This window comes from Olea europaea, chromosome 9, assembly GCF_002742605.1.
Source record: "Olea europaea var. sylvestris chromosome 9, O_europaea_v1, whole genome shotgun sequence".
In the NCBI taxonomy this organism is placed as follows: Eukaryota; Viridiplantae; Streptophyta; class Magnoliopsida; order Lamiales; family Oleaceae; genus Olea; species Olea europaea.
This window is the reverse complement of record NC_036245.1, coordinates 4,970,559-4,990,338: the sequence shown is the minus strand read 5'-3', so window position 1 is coordinate 4,990,338 and position 19,780 is coordinate 4,970,559. Positions and strand designations below refer to the sequence as shown.

General features: G+C 37.2%; 2 protein-coding genes across 37 annotated transcripts in view; both read right to left on the bottom strand.

Annotated features, from left to right (window-relative positions):
* The window catches only part of LOC111399478 (pentatricopeptide repeat-containing protein At4g13650), a 37,791-nt gene that overhangs the window by 16,085 nt on the left and 1,926 nt on the right, over nt 1–19,780 (bottom strand). For 34 of the 36 annotated variants that reach the window (XM_023026789.1, XM_023026791.1, XM_023026790.1 and 31 more), the window contains exons 2-4: nt 18,839–19,634; nt 15,519–18,672; nt 15,171–15,234 (exon numbers count right to left, since the gene is read on the bottom strand). In XM_023026789.1, coding sequence (XP_022882557.1) covers nt 15,544–18,672; nt 18,839–18,943 — 3,234 coding nt within the window. In that variant the 5' untranslated portion in view covers nt 18,944–19,634 and the 3' untranslated portion in view covers nt 15,171–15,234; nt 15,519–15,543. Of the gene's footprint in view, nt 1–8,073; nt 8,366–15,170; nt 15,235–15,518; nt 18,673–18,838; nt 19,635–19,780 lie in introns of all 36 variants that reach the window. The other 2 variants (XM_023026788.1, XM_023026797.1) reach the window with 2 other exon arrangements.
* Nucleotides 6,951–7,772, bottom strand: LOC111399852 (uncharacterized mitochondrial protein AtMg00810-like). Its single transcript, XM_023027346.1, has one exon. It carries the CDS (start codon nt 7,770–7,772, stop codon nt 6,951–6,953), a length of 822 nt encoding a protein of 273 aa, XP_022883114.1.

Genomic DNA, 19,780 nt, shown 5'->3' with positions numbered 1-19,780 from the left:
CAAATGACATGGATTTACTTTATGAAAAATCGATCTGAAGTGTTCTCTCATTTTTGTGCCTTTTATGCTGAAATTAAAACCCAATTTAATACTTCTGTGCATATACTAAGAAGTGATAATGCAAAAGAATATATGTCAGACTCATTCCAGACTTACATGACTCAACATGGGATTATTCATCAATCCTCTTGTATTGATACTCCTCCTCAAAATGGAGTTGCTGAGCGAAAAAAAAAAAAAAAAAAAAAAAAAAAAAAAGACATCTACCTGAAACAGCTCAAGCTCTTCTGTTTCAAACGAAGGTTCCTAAGCAGTTCTGGGCCGATGCCGTCTCTACAACATATTTTCTGATTAATCGCATGCCATCTACAGTACTTAACGGGGATATTCCATATAGTATTCTATTTCCAAACAAGTCACTGTTTCCAGTGGAACCACGGGTATTTGGAAGCACCTATTACGTTCGTGATGTAAGGCCATCCGTTACTAAACTGGATCCAAAAGCCTTGAAGTGTGCTTTTCTAGGATATTCTCATCTTCAAAAAGGGTATCGATGCTACTCACCTGATCTCCATAAATACCTAATTTCTACTGATGTGATCTTTTCAGAAAATACATCATTCTTCTCCTCTCCCTCCATCTCTACAAGTCAGGGAGAGAAAGATGAGTGGCTAATCTACCAAATCACACATCCAAGTGCTCCTATTGAGCAATCAGATGATGGCGCTTCTCTTACATCTCCCAGAACATCTAATGATCAACCTCCTACTCAAGTAAAGGCACCTGTTATCCACGTTTATTCCAGAAGGCAAGAGACCAATGATATGTGTCCTGCACTGGCTACTTCGTCATCTGATTCTCCAAACGACCTTGACCTTCCCATTAGTCTTCGCAAAGGTAAACACCAGTGTACTCTCCCTAAATCTATTTATCCCATCGCTAACTTCATTTCTTACGACCATCTGTCTCCTGCGTCTTGTTCTTTAATTACCTCTTTAGATTCAATCTCTGTGCCTAAAACAGTAAAAGAAGCCTTGAGTCATCCTGGATGGAAGAATGCAATGTTTGAGGAGATAAACGCTCTAGATGAAAATCACACATGGGAGTTGGTAGATCTGCCTAAAGGCAAGAAAGCTGTGGGATGCAAATGGGTCTTTGCTATCAAGGTCAATCCAGATGGTTCTGTAGCAAGACTTAAAGCCAGACACACATGGGAGTTGGTAGATCTGCCTAAAGGCAAGAAAGCTGTGGGATGCAAATGGGTCTTTGCTATCAAGGTCAATCCAGATGGTTCTGTAGCAAGACTTAAAGCCAGACTTGTTGCAAAAGGATTTGTTCAGACTTATGGAGTGGATTATTCGGATACCTTCTCTACGGTTGCCAAACTTACCTCTGTCCGCCTATTTATATCCATTGCTGCATCCCAAGATTGGCACTTACACCAATTGGATATCAAGAATGCATTCCTTCATGGTGATCTCCAGGAAGAGATGTATATGGAGCAACCACCTGGATTTGTTGCTCAAGGGAAGTATGGGAAAGTCTGTCATATGAAGAAATCTCTGTATGGTCTAAAACAGAGTCCTCGTGCCTGGTTTGGCAAGTTCAGTGAAGTAGCTCAGGAGTTTGGGTTGAAGAAGAGCAAATGTGATATTCAGTCTTCTACAGACAGTCAGCAACTGGCATTATTCTTCTTCTTGTTTATGTTGATGACATTATCATTACAGGAGATGATTGTGCAGGAATCTCCTCTCTCAAGTTATTTCTACATACCAAATTTCACACAAAAGACTTGGACCAACTAAAATATTTTCTCGGAATAGAAGTAACAAGAAGCAAAAAAGGGCTATTCTTGTCTCAAAGAAAGTATGTACTTGATCTGCTAGCAGAAACCGAAAAGATGGGAGCCAAGCCATGCAGCACTCCAATGGTTCCTAATGTACATCTTACAAAAGATGTGGTGATTTCTTTGATGATCCAGAAAAGTACAGGAGACTAGTGGGAAAACTAAATTATCTCACAGTGACTCGTCCAGATATAGCTTATGCTGTCAGTGTTGTTAGCCAATTTATGTCTGCGCCTACAGTAAAACATTGGACAGCATTGGAACAGATCTTGTGTTACCTGAAAAGAGCTCCTGGCCTTGGTATAGTGTATAACAATCACGGACATTTTTGCATTAAAGGCTTTGCAGATGCTGATTGGGCTGGATCTAAAATTGATAGACGGTCTACTACAGGGTATTGCATCTTCGTTGGTGGAAACCTTGTGTCCTGGAGTAAGAAGCAGAATGTTGTATCTCGGTCCAGTGCATAATCGGAGTACAGAGCCATGGCCCAGACTACATGTGAAATTTTGTGGATACAACATTTTCTAGCTGAGGTTGGATTGAAGCCTTCGGTACCAGCAAAACTCTGGTGTGACAACCAAGCTGCCCTTCATATCGCCTCAAATCCGGTATACCATGAAAGGACTAAACACATTGAGGTCGACTGTCATTTCATTCGTGAGAAAATCTAAGAAAATATAATCTCTACTGGTTATGTAAAGACTGGAGAGCAACTTGGGGATATCTTCACAAAGGCGTTAAATGGGACTAGGGTTGAGTATCTTTGTAACAAGCTAGGCATGATTAATATCTATGCTCCAACTTGATGGGGAGTGTTACAGAATAATAGGCTAACATGACGAGCTAATTAGTCTCTAATTAGGCCTAATTACAGTAGCCTAATTAGTCTCTAATTAGCCTAATTTCAGTAGCTAAATTAACGTAATTAACTAGAGAAATTAGCATACCTTAGAGAGATCGTACATGTATATATATATATAGTGTGATTTCCAATGAATAAGAATATAGAAAAATTCCCAGTTCTCTATTCGATTACAATATCCCTTAAAATTCCCATAAAAACTAGATGCGAATATTATACCTGCATGTTTACCTTTAGAAGTGTCTATACCCTCTGAAAAGGTGCTGAACATAGATAATATAGTTAAGGAGGCAATGATAAGATGGTAGGTCTTTAGAGATGGAACTTCATGTATTAGATATGCGTGATTTCAATGTAACTCTTGAGATGGATTTATTATTTAAAATTCATTGTTTCAGGAAAGAGGTAGTCTTCCAAAAACCTATCAATAACTAAGAAGAGTAGGTCACTACCTGATGTTGTATCTCCATTACAAGCAAGATGGATTCTACAATCAAGGGATAGGGTAGGTTTTCTTATGTCAGGAATCGACAAAGAATGAGATAAGAAGTTGACAATCAGTGAAGTCAGAGTGGTACGAGAATACCAGAAGTTTTCTCGGATGATTTACCCGGCATGCCACCGAAACAAAAGAAGGGTTCACGATCGATCTCACCCCCAAGGCCGCACCTATTTCTAAGGCCCCTTACAGAATGGCACCAAAAGAGCTACAAAAACTCAAGGCACAGATAGAAGAATCGCTAGAGAAGGTATTCATCCAACCTAGTGCATCACCATGGGGAGCTCTAGCACTTTTTTGTCAAAAAGAAAGATGGATCGATGAGGATGTGCATCGATTATTGAGAACTGAACAAGATTACTATTAAGAAGAAAGTATCCTCTTTCGAAAATTGAGGACTTGTTTGACCAACTTCGAGGTACAGTAGTATTTTCCAAGATTGATTTACGATCAGGATACCACCAACTAAGAATCAAGACGGGTGATATCTCGAATACAGCTTTTAGGACTAGATATAGTCACTACGAGTTTTTAGTTATGCCATTTGGGTTGACAAATGCTCACAGAGTCTTCATGGACTTAATGAATCGTGTTTTTTATGATTTTCGTATTTATTGATGATATCCTAATTCATTCAATTGGCGAAGGAGAGGGTGAGGAACAATTAAGTATTGTGCTGAAAATCTAGAAGGAAAAATTGTACACAAGATTTAAGAAATGTGAATTTTAATTGGAAAGAGTATTCCTCCGGCATGTCATTACAGCTCGAAGAATAGAATTGATCCAAGCAAAGTGAAGACAATTCTAAATTGGACGAAGCCAACTAGTATCGAGGAAATTCGCAATTTTCTGGGCTTAGCCGGATATTATAGGAGGTTCATCAAAGGGATTTCAAAGATATTTGGACTATTAACACAGTTAACTAGTAAGGGTGCAAAATTTGACTGGATCGAAAAGAGCAAGCGTGGTTTTGAAGAGTTAAAGTAGAGATTGGTGAACACTCTGGTGTTAACCATACCAGAAGGGACAAAATTTTGTAGGTTATAGTGATGCGTCTAAGTACGGTCTATGATGTGTCTTAATGCAGCAAGGTAAGGTGATTGCCTAAGCAATAAGAAAATTAAAGCCGTATGAGTAGAATTACCCTACTCACGACTTTGAGCTTGCTGCAGTCGTTCATGCCCCAAAAATTTTGAGACACTACCGATACAGTGGCAAGTGCGACATTGATACAAGCCATACGAGTCTCAAGTACATTTTCACTCAGAAAAAATTGAACATTAGACAAGGGAGATGGCTTGAGTTAGTGAAAGACTATTACTGTGAAAACCATTATCACCTAAGAAAGAGGATTGCTGTAACAGATGCCTTAAGCAGGAGGAAGATAATGGGTCAATTGGCGATGTTGACCACATAAACACCTTTATGGAAGGAGTTCGAGAGATTTAAGTCTTAAGATTGTCACAGCTCCGCCTAATGCTACGGCTCGAACGACGGCATTATTGGTCCGACTAACACTTCTTGACAGAATTAAGAGTCAACAGAAGGGCAACAGTCCTTAGAGTTTATTAAAGTAGAGATAGAGGCAAGAAAATGGAAGGACTTCATCACAGCTGACGATAAGGCAATGTACCATCATAGACGACTATATGTACTAGATTTCGAGGTATTGAGAAACGAAATATTAGAGGCAAGAAAACGGAAGGACTTCATCACAGCTAACGATAAGGTAATGTACCATCATAGACGACTATATGTACCAGATTTCAAGGTATTGAGAAAAAAAAGATTAGAGGGGGCTCACTTTGCTCCATATTCAGTGCATCCAGGAAGTACCAAAATACACCGGGATCTAAAAGCGGTATTTTCGTGGAGAGGAATGAAGGACAGCCATGTATGTTGATAGGTGTTTGATATGCCAACAAGTGAAGGTACGAACACCACCAACCATCAGGATTACTACAACCATTAGATGTTCCAGAATGAAAATGAGAACATATGACAATAGACTTTGTTGTAGGTTTGCTGAAATCAGTAAAAGGTCAGGAGACTATTTGGGTTATCATTGACCAATTAACAAAGTCTGCTCATTTCTTACCGGTCCACATGACCTTTTCTATGGAGCAATTTGTACAATTGTATTTTAAGGAAATGGTAAAGTTGCACGGTGTACTAGTTTCAATTGTATCGGACAGAGACTCAAGGTTCACATTGAACTTTTGGAAGAGTTTACATCGGGCTATGGGAACTAAATTGAACTATAGTACAGTTTTTCACCCTCAAACAGATTTCAGTCTAAGCGGATGATTCAAACATTAGAGGATATGCTTCAATTGTGTGCTTTAGAGCTTGGTGGACATTGGGAGAAGCATCTACCTCAAATTGAGTTTGCTTATAACAGTTATCACACATCTATCAACATGGTACCTTATCAAGCATTGTATAGGAGGAAATGCAAATCACCACTTTATTGGGATGAGGTTAGCGAGCGTAAGATTTTGGGTCCAGAGATTATTAAAGAGACTGTAAAAGTTATCGAGAAGATTCGTAACAGTATTTAAGTGGCTCAAGATATACTGAAAAGCTATGTAGATAAGAGGAAAAGGGCTCGAAATTTCTTGAAGGCGATAGTATCCTCAAAATGATGCCTATGAAAGGAGTATTACGTTTTGGTAAGGGAAAGTTGCAACCAAATTTCATTGGCCCATTCAAAATCTTGAACTACGTTGGAGGTGTACCATATCAGCTGGCCCTACCCCCTAAACACTTAGCAGTACATGATGTATTTCACATGTCCGTGCTTGAGAAGTGCGTCGTTACAACACAATTTGAGATATGAAGAAGTACCAATCGAAATTATCGATCAGAAATTTCAAGCACTTAGAAACAAGGTGATTATTTTAGTAAAAGTGTGATGGCGTAATCACTCAATTGAAAAAGTTACTTGGAAGCGAGAAGTGGAAATGCGAGACAAGTTCCCACAACTCTTCGAAGAATTCCAAGTTAAATTTCAAAGACTAGTAATTTATTTTAAGGAGATAGATTGTAACATTTCGAATTTTTACTACTAGCAGTTATATTTAAATTTATGACTTAAGTGCACTATTATTAAAGTTTAATGATCTTATTGGTTATTGAACAATAGTTTGAGGACTTAAGTGGAAAGTTATTTTGGAAGTCAGATTAAAAATCATGTGTAAAACTCTTTTAATGAGAGAGTATATTGTAGAAATAATTCTCATTATCCATCTCATAGGTACATAGCAGTATTTATATTTACAGTAGAACAAAAAAAGGAAAGAATGAATAAAGAAAGAAAGAAATATTAAATGCTAATTTTAAGGAAACTAAATATCCTAGAATATGGCAGATTTGGAAGCTTTCCAATGCTCTCCCTCAAGCTGGTTTAAAGATATCTTCCATGGCCAGCTTGCTAATTAAGTTTTCAAACTGTTTCTTTGGCAGACCCTTTATAAGTATATCTGCTACTTGCTTGACTGTAGAAATATAGGGCATACAAATTACCCCACTCTATTTTCTCCTTGATAAAGTGCTTATCCACCTCCACATGTTTTGTTCTATCATGATTAGCTGGATTGTGAGCAATAGTTATTGCTGCCTTATTATCACAATATAATTTCATTGGTAATGAATTAGTAACTTTCAACTCTTCTAGTAATCTTTTAATCCATAGTGCTTCACAAATTCCATGAACAATAGCCTCGAACTCAGCCTCTGCACTACTCTCTTGCCACCACACTTTGTTTCTTGCAGCGCCATGTTACTAAATTTCCTTCAACAAATGTACAGTAACCAGAAGTTGATCTTCTATCAATGACACTTCCAGCCCAATCTGCATCAGTGTATATTTCAACTTGTAAATTTCCATATCCTCCAAATAAAAGGCCTTTACCTGGTGTCCCCTTTAGGTACCTTAAAAATTTGTAAACGGCTTCAAAATGTTCAGGTCCTGATGAGTGCATAAACTGGCATACCACACTTGTTGCAAAGGCTATGTTAGGCCATGTATGAGAGAGAGATAGGAGTTTCCCTACCAATCTTTGGTATTGTTCTCTGTTGATTACTTCTTCAGGGTTAGCGGGTTGGAGTATTAGATTCGGCTCTATGGGTGTCTCTGCAGCTTTACACCTTAATAAACCTATTTCTCCAAGTAAATCAAGAATATATTTTCGCTGAGAAACAAATATACCTTTATTTGACCTTGCAAACTCCATTCCAAGAAAGTACTTCAAGTTACCTAAGTCTTTGATCTTAAACTCCTTAGCAAGAATCTTCTTTAATCTCTCGATTTCATTGCTATCATCTCCTGTCAAAATAATATCATCAACATAAACAATAAGTATAGCTACTTTGTCTCCGTCAGTGTGTCTATAGAACATAGTGTGGTCAGCTTGGCCTTGATTGTAGCCGTGACTCTTTATCACCCTTCCAAAGCGTTCAAACCAAGCTCTTGAAGATTGCTTGAGTCCATACAAGGACTTCCTCAATCCGCAAACCTTCCCTTTGCCTCCTCTGTTTTTAAATCCCGGTGGTAGATCCATAAAAACTTCCTCCTCTAGATCTCCATGGATCAGAATTTTCAATCAAATTCGTAACTTTAAATAATTAAATCAATTTCAAGGACACAAGCCCAATTGATACAAGTACCACCGTTATTCAATTTAACTGGCAGAGACAATTAAACACGGTCCAATGAGCCAAAGCCTAAAGAATTAATACACTAACTACAATGGCCCAAAAAGCAACAAATATTAAATCCAACAAGTCCAAGTCCAAAATCACAATCCAATTAAAAAAATAATTCGGCCCAAATAGATAACACAAGGCCACTGTAGAACTCACAGACACACGAAGGAGAAATTCACGATGAAAAGATGTAACTCCCAGCGACGGCTAAGAAGGAACTCCAGGCGACGAGAGAAGACTTCTCCAACCAAAACCCAAGGCTAGACGGCGGAAATTTGGGACCCAAGCACGGGTGATGGCGAACCTTCAGATGGCGCCGAAAGCGAAAAACTGCGACGGTGACTACGGAGATACCAATTGCACTGAACTAAGAGGTGACTACACGACACCGTCGGGAACTCGGGGCCTAATTGCAGGTGGTGCTGGAAACGTGAGCGCCCTCTACTAACTACGAGGAACACAGAATGAAGCACGCTCAAGTAAGTCAGTTTTGTGGTTCTGATGCCATCTTTTAATGAGAGAGTATATTGTAAAAATAATTCTCATTATCCACATAGGTTCATAGCAGTATTTATATTTACAGTAGAACAAAAAAAAGGAAAGAATGAATAAAGTAAGAAAGAAATATTAAATGCTAATTTTAAGGAAACTAAATCTCCTAGAATATGGCAGATTTGGAAGCTTTCCAACAAAAACATATGTAAATATGCCAATTAGTCTTGATTAAATATAATTTATTCACCACAAGCATTATTAACACCACATTTCAAGCTAATGTAATTGATTTGACCACATAAATCGAGGAATTGATTTGAACATATGCATTATTTACACCAAGTTTTAAGCCAAGTGAATTGATTTGACCACATAATTGAAGGTATTGATTGGATCATTTTTATGACAACATGTCATTTATGCATTGACCATGCCTAACATCTAGTTATTTCCTCTCACTTTTCTACACGTGGTCAAGAATTTACACTACGGCCCTGTTTGAGCCACGTTCTTTCAAAAAAAATACATTTTTAAATAGTAATTTGATATCATTTTAACTACATTTTTCTTCAATAAAATAATATTACATGCAAATCCAAAAATTTTCCTTATTTTATCCACACATTTCTCATCAATACACTACTCAAGAATGCATTCTTATGAAAATAATATGGCTCAAACAAGGACTCTAAATAGGAGACAAACCCAACACTGAGCTTTCCTCAACTTATTTATACTCTCCCTCTCTACCTCTATAACTTTGTCTCCACCTCTCTTTCTCTAGTCATTTTAAATATAGTCGCACACTTATAAAATCACACATGAATAATCAACCTTACAAGCGGCTCAAGGATTTCTTTCCAACAATAACTCTTTTTATCATTTTGAATTGTCCAGCAAAAAGTAAAGTTGTGCTTTATGTTTATGGTGGCTAATGTTTATGTATGTAATACTTCTACGACTATGTTATGTTTTGATCCATGTTACGTATATTTTATTAAGAATGGACCGGAGTTTAGTAGAGCTACGCGAGAGAATTTAGCGCCATATAAGTTCAGTCTAATTTTCGTGTCTCCTTATACAAGTCATAAATTTTTCGTTGAGATACATATATGAATTCATTATCCACGCATGCTTACTGAAAATTATTCTGACCCATTATATCCCCACTTTCAGATAATTGACGATTCGAGAGAGTCGGCACGGAAATGGCTTATGGCGACAAAAGTTTGATAATAAAATCATTACGTTGTCAAGCTATTATTATTTCATTTGATTTTGAATATTTTAAGATTTTCCCGTTTCAAGTTAATTTATTTTATTCATTACATTATTTGAATTTTGGCAAGTGATTTAATAATTTATATAATTGTGTTGAATATTCTTTAAATTAGTCTTAGTTTATGACTTAGTGACACTCGAATCCTCTAGGTTTCAAGTCGTTGCATCAACTATGGAAAAAGGAAAAGAAGAAAAAAGCAAAACAAAAAGATGAGTGGGTTGCAATGAGAAAATAACTGGCTGGTGAAACCTAATGGCTTTGGTAATTCATATGCATGTTGTGGAACGGGGAGAAGAAATAGAACTATTTTATTCTCAATTCATTGATTATTCATTACAACCCTATACATCAATATATAGTGTAATACAATGATAAGAAAGGAAAGAAATATTCTAACTTAAGAAGGAAAAGATATTTCCTAAATTAACTCTAATTTTACCATATACAAAATATTACAATCAATCCCTAATTGATCAATTCAGGATTTCTACACTTCCCCTTAAGTTGGATCATAGATATTGATCATATCCAACTTCCAGATGAAATCATTGAATACTTGTCTTTGTAGCTCTTTAGTGAATACATCCGCAGTCTGTTCTTTGGTAGAAACGTAGATCATGCACATAGTTCCATCTTCAACCTTCTCCTTAATAAAAGTGCATGTCCACTTCTACATGTTTGGTTTTGTCATGTTGAACTGGATTAAGTGAGATACTGATAGCTGCTTTGTTATCACAAAAGAGTTTAATTGGAAATTTCGTTGGGATTTGTAGTTCATCCAAGAGTTTCTTCAACCATAAGCCTTCACATATTCCTTGAGCAGCTGCTCTGAACTCTGCTTCCGCACTGCCCCTGGCAACTACATTTTGTTTTTTACTCCTCCAGGTTACTATGTTTCCCCATACAAAAGTACAATAGCCAGTGGTTGATCTCCTATCTTCTATTGCTCCTGCTCAGTCAGAATCGGTAAATATTTCTTTCTTTTCTCATCTTTTTTGAACAGTAGTCCTTTCTCATGGGAGCCTTTGAGATATCTCAAAATCCAGTATGCTGCTTCTAGATGAGTTTCCCTTGGAGCATGCATGTGTTGACTTACCATACTTACAGCAAATGTAATGTTGGGTCTAGTGTGGGAGAGGTAGATTAGCTTCCCAACTAGCTATTGATATGTGTCCTCAACAAAATTTTCGATGTTCTCTGTTTTCCATCCAGTATCTATAGAAGTATCGCTTAGTTTGCATCCAAGCATATCGGTTTCAGTTAGGAGGTCCAGAACATATTTTCGTTGCGAAACATTAATCCCCATCTTTGATCTGGCTACTTCCATTCCTGAGAAATATCGCATTTGTCCCAGATTTTTTACTTCAAACTCTTTGGCTAATCCTCCTTTTAGCCTTTCTAAATCGACTGTATTATCTCCAGTGAGGATTATGTCATCAACATATACGATCAAAATAGTCTTTGTCCCATCTTCAAATACTCTGAAAAACATAGTATAATCTGATTGCCCTTGTTGGTATTCCCTTTTTTTTAACACTTTCGCAAACCTGTCAAACCATGCATTGGGTGACTGTTTGAGGCCAAATAGAGATTTTTTCAATTTGCAAACTTTATGTCCTTCATTTTCCCCAGAAAATCCAGGTGGTAGCATCATGAAGACTTTTTATTCCAGCTCCCCATTCAGAAATGCATTCTTAATATCAAGTTGTTAGGGTGGCCAATCCAAATTGGCTGCTAAGGATAGAACTCGGATTGTATTCAGCTTTGCAACTAGTGCAAATGTTTCTATGTAATCTATGCTATATGCTTGAGTATATCCCTTTGCAATTAGACGAGCCTTGCACCTTTCTATTGTTCCGTCTACTTTATATTTTACATTAAATACCCATTTGCACCCAATCAGTCTCTTTCCCTTTGGCAGTTTCATCACATCCCAAGTTTCATTTATTCCAATGACTTCATTTCACCCATTACTGCTTTTCTCCACTTGGGAATTTTTAGAGCTTCTTAAATGTTTCTTGGAATTTCTGTACTATCAAGGTTAGAAACAAAGGTTCGATATTTTGAAGATAAAACATTATAAGTAACAAATTTTGAAATAAGGTCAAGAATGCATAATCGAGTTTCTTGAGAGCAATAGGTAGATCAGTGTCAAAAGATTCTTGAGAAAGCTCATGAAGATTTGGAGCTATCATCGTTTCCGACTCTTGTAGTGCTTCGAGTGTGAGTTTCTCATTATCCTTTGATTTTGGCTTTCTTGAATAAATAATTATCTCTGTCATGTTGTTTTATCTGTTCTCCCCTCGAGGTTATCTTCTATAGATGGCATGTTGGGCCGAGATGGTGTTGTAAGTTCAGTATTTTGGATAGATTCAGTGTTTTGGATAGTGTTGAAAGGATCAAGAGATATTTCAAAAAATCGATCTTCATCTTTACTTATATTCTCCCCCTAAAGCGAGGATTTTTGGAAATAGGAGTTGTTTTCAAAGAAGGTGATATCAAGGCTGACAAATACTCTTTTTGTAATTGGATCATAGCATTTATACCTTGGTAGCCTTGATTTCTGGTATTTAGTCTTGGTTTCCATGCAAATCATAGCACATATCTTCCTTATGTCCAAGTTTTCGACAATGGTCACACCACGGACGACCTGTTTGTTGTATTAGGTATGATCCAAATTTTTTTGTTCCCCTATGTATTTGGGCTCCTGAATCAGGCCCAACAAATTTAGGCCCATCATGTACAAATTTTTTAATTTTGGCAATTGCTCCTTTCGGCCCAATCTCATTTGACCCATTAGGCCCAATAGCTTTAGATGAAAGGGCCGACTCATTAACACTGTCTTCAAGTCCAAATTCTTCTTCAACATGATTGATCGTTGACTCTCTTCGCGCCTCACTTAAGCAAACGCATCGCAGGTGGACGGCAGTGGTCGGCAACTGAGGATCCGACCCCTCACATCGTCCAGTTCCCTGTTAACCCAGCCAAGAATTCATACACAAGTTCGTTTTCCACCCTTTTCTTATTTCAAACATTGTCACTCACACAATCCCACTATTCATCGGTGCTAAGGTCCAATTCTTGCCATCAACTGGTCATCTCCATATAGTATTCAGTGACTTCCCTTTTTCCTTGCTTCGCCTTCCATAATTTCGTTTTAATTTCTAAAATTGTGGACGAATCCTCTGCGTTGGAGTACATATCTCGAGCCGCATCCCATACGTCCTTCGTCGTTGCCATGAAGAGACAAATTTTATGAATGGATGGCTGTATAGAGTTGATGAGCTACGACATTACCATGGAATTTTCAGATTTCCATTTTTGTTGAATTGTCGGATCTATGGGCTGCTTAGCATCACCGATAAGATATCCAATTTTTCTTTTCCCGTCGACCGCCAACTTAATTATTTGAGCCCACTCTCTGTAATTCCTACCATTGAGCTTTTCAACCGTGAGTTGAAGAGAGGAATTATCAACTACGATTGAGTTCATGTTATGGATGCATTCGGTTTTACTAACACCGGATTCAAAGGAGGCTGAGTTTTTACTGTTAGTAGTATTTTCTGCCATTGATAGCCGGGTTTGAAGTCATACCCAAGCTCTGATACCATGTAGAGTGGGGAGAAGAAATAGAACTATTTTATTCTCAATTCATTGATTATTTATTACAACCCCATACATCAATATATAGTGTAATACAATGAAAAGAAAGGAAAGAAATATTCTAACTTAAGAAGGAAAAGATATTTCCTATATTAACTCTAATTATACCATATTGCAAAATATTACAATCAATCCCTAACTGATCAATTCGGGATTTCTACACATGTACGGTAGTAGCTTCATCGGGTACAACTCTAATTCTATTTATTTCTGTTATGTTCACAACAAAATTTATTGAAAATAAGCTGCAGATGTTGTCCTCACTTTTGTGCTTGTTATCTCCATTGGAGTCGTTAGCTTTAGCCTTCCTCTCCGAACATTCATTAATGCCTATAATAGCCTCTAAACCATCTCTCCTTACACATTCAGAAACTCCATGTGAAGGAATAGGAACTTCCTAAATACAGGCCAGAATTTATATAGAAATAGCAGATCTTAATTGAAAATTAAATTTATAAAAGCACATTGACATGATTTAGCAACGACTTGGACAAGATCTTCTAACCGAACTGTAAGTGTTCCTATGATACTATCATTTGCAACTCGGTTCCCTTTTTTAATCATCCTTGTGTTCTTCAGCACAATAGCTAGATCAAACATAAATAAATTAAATAAAAAGCTATGAAGACAATAATCATCATCATTGAGCCTAGTGAGCAGTACTATGCTATAAATTTGAAAGGTACTTAATCTACACTACACCTTGTCTAATGTACATAAATAAGGAATTGCCTTAACCTTTGTTCTTAATAGAATAAGATTAACATAATCCAAAACTCGAAATCTTGACTTTTAATTCAATCAGCAAAAACTGATAAATGAGTTAACTGCGTGCTAAAGAATCAAAGATTACATGGCAAAATTGAACTATAAATCATCACAAAACAGGCAAAAGCACCATCAGTTCCCAACATAACCGAAACCAATAAAGGATGAAGGTAATAAACAAATCCCAAAAGGGATTTTTAAAAATTTTAAGAGTTCCATAATCGACGTAGGCATTGTAAAAATTCCAATATATACAGAGCCATCCTTTACAGTGTGAAAATTGGGGTATTAAAAATGAATAGTGATCATGTGTGTATATATATATATATTAGGGAAAGTTGACACCTGCAGAGGTTTTCCAAAGAAATCTTAACGGAAACATATCTGACCGTGAAAAAATGATTACTTGGAACAGATATCCAAAGAACCAACAAATCACAAAATAGTTGGTGAATCAAAACAAAAGTCAGTTTAAAAAACCTCCTATTCATTTAAATTTTCATGGATAGTTTTGTGCCATGTTAAGCATTAGAGGAAGAAGATGCAAATTTATCTACAATATCAAAGCTCTATAACCTTCGAAGTTTGGCAGGTGTAGGGAAAATTAATAATGACTTAAAGAAGTATCAGGTGATCAGCAATAAGAAAATTTTGAAAATGATTGTATAGTGGAATAAACAGCACTATAATGAAGATTACAACAACAGCACAAACAGAAAAAAATAATAATAATAACAGTTTAATCCAATAGAGAAGCTGATTACAAGCAGCGAACCAAGAACTAAGAATTGACAATAATTGGATCGAGAATTGAGATCACGCCATTGAAAAGCGTAAAGAAGCGGAGCATATAAAATAGATTAATCTACAAATACAAAATAGTTTCAAGGAAACAAGGATTATTGCTGGTTGCTTTAATGCTCTGTTACGAGGTAGTGACATGTCCAAAAAGAATCATAACACATTTGGAAATGCAGAATACACTTTATAAGATGACAACTAAATGAGAGAGCTTAAGAAAGAGAAACAACCACCTATGATATACCTGTTCAAAATTTTTGAAGTGCAAATAGTCGAGTTGAAACAGTTCCCAGTGAGTAAAAAGCAACCTAGATTAAAAGTGACCAGAGCAGTTTACACATTGAAACAAAGAAATAGATAGCATAAGTAAAATTTGGTAGTGGGGAAATCATTTTGTAGTTCAAGTATTTTACTTTGGAAGAAAATTCTAAATTTCAAGACTTGTACATCAGTCAAGCAAAAAGGAATGCGGAGGAAATAGATAAATGGAGAAAGGACGAACTACAGGATGTTTTTCTGAAAAAAGGCTTAAGGTGTGATTTAACATACAAAAAAGAGAGAGAGAAAAATTTAAAAAAAAAAAGGAAGTTACCTTATCTTCCTTCTCTGTGCTCAAGTTACCAGTAATCTCTGCAGGAACAGTCACCATCTTTGAAATGATGGAAGCGGTATGCATCCCTTACAACAATAGTTCGAGTAAAAATTTTAGATACAAACTTAATCCAATTGTGGCAATCCTTACAGACACGCAGATTCTTCATCACTCGCAAAGGAATTATGTTGGGCAAGGTCAGAAGTCCAAATGCTATAGCTAACTTCTCACTGTGAACATGCGCAGTTGGGTCCTTCTGCCCTAGCTCTAAGTCATTCCAAAGGCTAGAAGAGTCTTGTACATAACCGATCGCCACTGCCTGCTTGGTCAGATCCTCTAAAAACTCGTATATCTGATCTGCTAGAGGATGAAGATGATCGCCAACAAAAAATGCATGAATTGAATTCTTTACTTCAATCCAGCTACGACCAGGCTCTTTCTTCACTCCTCTATATTTCATGAGCTGCCTTGTACAATCCCGACCACCCCATTTACCAGCATTAGCATACATGTTTGACAAAAGAACATATGTAGCCGAGTCTTTAGGTTCTAGTTTTAAAAGATTTTTGGCTGCGAATTCCCCTATTTCCATGTTCTTGTGAACTGTGCAAGCACTTAAGAGGGTCCTCCAGACCATTGCATCTGGGTCAGTTGGCATAGAATCCACAAATTCTCTTGCACGACGCACTTGACCAGCCCGTCCAAGAATATCAACAACACAAGCATAATGTTCTGGTTTTGGTACTAAGCCATGCTCTTCTTTCATAGACTTGAAGTAGGTAAACCCCTCCTCCACCAATCCCACATGGCTACAGGCTGTCAAAACCCCTACATAGGTTATATGGGTTGGCATCACTCTCATCTTTTTCATGTCCTCAAAGAGTTCTATAGCTTTACTGCCATATCCATGTTGAGAGTAGCCTGTTATCATAGCATTCCAGGAAACCTCATTTTTTAGAGGCATTTCAAAGAACACCCTCCAAGCATTGTCAAGGCTTCCACATTTTGCATACAAGGTGATCAATGCATTGCTGACTTCTATCTCAGTGTCATACCCTGTGTTTATTATTCTGGCATGAATTTGTTTACCTTGTTTTATATTTGTTGTATTAGCAGATGCACTAATAACAGACCCATAGGTGTACACATTAGCTTCTTTGCCACCTTGAATCATTCTACAAAACACCTTCAGTGCTTCCTCATACTGTCCGCTCTGGGCAAGACCAGATATCAATCCATTCCATGAAATGTCATCTTTAGCATAAATTTTGTCAAATGCCGAGTACGTGTACTGCATATTACCACATTTAGAATAAAAAGTGACAAGTGCATTGCCAACTGAAAGATCAAGAGAGTATCCAGAGACAATTGATTGAGCATGAATTTGTCGACCTTGATTAAAAGCTTGAATTCCAGCACATGCACTGATTGCACTTGCCAATCCTATATTATCTGATCGAATTCTGTGGTCTTGCATCTCTTGAAACATTTTAAGAGCTTCCATAAACAAGTCATGTTGAGCATATCCAGATAACATGGCTGTCCAAGAGACAACATCTTCCTCATCAAGACGTCTGAAAATTTTCATGGCACTGTCCAATTTTCCATGTTTGGCATACATGTCTATAAGCACACTACCAACATACACATTTGAATGAAAACCAGTTTTTATGACTTGATTATGTAATTGTTCTCCTAGATACAGTGCTCCAACGGAAGTACAGGTCCTTAGGATACTCGGATATGTATACTGATTAGGCTCTAGCCCCCTAATCAGCATCTGGGAGAAAACATGGAAAGACTCATGGAGATCACCCATCTGCCCATAGGCCACTAGCATCACATTCCATAAGACCACATTATCCATCTGTGTTGAAAGGAAAAATTCACGTGATGTCTTAACATCAGAACATTTTACATAAAGATCAAGTAGAGAGCCCTCAATAATTATATCAGAACACATTCCTGCCTTGATTGCATAGGAGTGCAGCTGTGTTCCCTTATGAAGAGCCCCGAATGATGTACAAGCACTCAAGAGGCTTGCAACTGTGACACTATCAGGCTTCAAGCACTCACTCTGCATTTTCTCAAACAAATGAAGAGATTTATGACTTGATCCTTGCATTGCAAGTCCAGAAATTAATGTGTTGTAAGAGACTTTATCCTTGCACTGCATTTCACTGAAAATCAGCTCAGCCGATGTCAAATTCCCATATCGAGAATAAAGTGTGAGAAGAGCATTGCACACAAAAAGTTCGGACGAAAATCCCCACTTGATTATTAGACAATGTAGTTGTTCTCCAAGTCCAAACAACTCTATTTTGGTGCAGGCACTTATAATGCTTGAAAAGACGTATGGAGTAGGGAATACTCCTGATTTACGCATCTCACTATAAAGAAGAATACCTTCTAATTCGCGAGAATTACGAGAGAAGCCCGATATAATGGCAACCCAAGAAACACTATCCCTCGTGTGCATTTTTTCAAAAATTTGCATGGCATAATCTACAAATCCATTCTTTGAATACAAATCAATCAGAGGATTACAGATAAGTGGGCTTTTGCTCAAGCCAAGATGGATAAATTTAGCATGAATTTGCCGCACAAAGTGAAAACCATCTCTACCACCGGAGCACACCTGAAAGACAGTAGCAACAGCGCTCTCATCTGGGGTAACACCTTTGCTAAACATCCATGAAAATAGACTAAATACTTGATTATACATTTTTTTCCTAATAAATAAAAATATCAATTGATTCCAGGAAGATAAATTGCTGCTGGCTGCAAAATCATCCAAAATTTGTAATCCCGGATCTATTTTTCCAGCATCTGTATAAACTTCGACCAATTCATTAAAAATTCTGTTATCCTCCTGTAATCCAAGTTTCAAAATTTTTGCCTTAAACTTCTTGGCATCTTGTAATGATACCAATTGGAGACATTCATCGATAATCTTTAAGTGGTCAGTCCCAGAACTTAGGGAAATTTCTCGCAGACTGTTGGACTGGAAAATACAAGTTTTCTTAGTTCCAGAACTTATTGCTAATATCTTTTGTAAATTCTCTGCAGCTGGAATTGCATCAAAAACTCTAGAGGCAGCAATGCTGCTAAAAGCAGCAAACTTCAAAATGGGAGCTTCAAAGCCTTGACCCCACTACAAAATTTTCGTCAAAATTATATAAGTAGAAAAGTTGAAACAACAAAAAAAACGCATAACTAACTCATCTGAATTCAAAGTAATCGTAAAGGACACCATATGAGTTGCAAATAAAAATACTAGTTGATTATAAAATAATGATAATAATAAAATGAAAAAGTACCTTGTATATGAATTTTGGCAAAGTTTTAAGCGAAAATCGATGTAACAAGAAGTTCGATGAGGATCCATATAGTCTCAATATGGTTTGTGCTGTGCAGACGCACATGAGAGGGAGCGGCGAGGTGAAGGGAGGGGGATGAACGGAGGAAAGTTAAATAATTCAATGGCCACTGAACTTTACACCATATCAGGACTTACTCACCAAACTTCATGAATAGTCCCATTGGCTACTGACGTTGCTCCATCCCCCTCAATCACTCACCGAATGGAATCCGTTAATATATGTGCTTTAGTGGATGCCGGAGAAATGATGTGACCAGTTAAATCACTTCAAATGGTAAATTAAGTACCAACTCACCGCCACATCAGCAATTAAGCCCCTCAACGGTGAAATCTCTCTTTCTATTCTCCTCTTTTCTCTCTCAGCTTTGAAATCAGTACGCTATTCTCTCATGGCTGAGACTTCTGATTCTGCCCATACCCTCAAAATGATTACTTCTCCAGGTTAATCCCAAGAATTTCTCCCTTCCCTGAACGGCATTGTTTTACTGCTAAAGAAGTTGAAGTGCTTCTTTTCTGGTCATGAACAAGATTCAAAGGTGGACACAGAAACCCTGTAAACAGCAATCATTCAAGATTCGCCTTCTAATGATGTTGCAAATGATGCCGCTTTGGACAGTACTGATAGGGTTCTGAAATTCAAGATCCACCTTCTTGTGTGGTGAAGTTAGCTGATGACGTGATTGATTCAAGAAATGAGAAGAATCGCAAGGAGAAGTTTGCAGATGATTCAAGAACTGTGCATAATATATCATTAACTATTAAAATTGTGCCCTGCCAAAATTTATAGTATAAAATCTACATCTAATGTCAAAGTAAATTATCATTCATTGTAGAATATCATACAATCACCAGCCCAAATTTTTTTTTGGGGGTGGGGGGG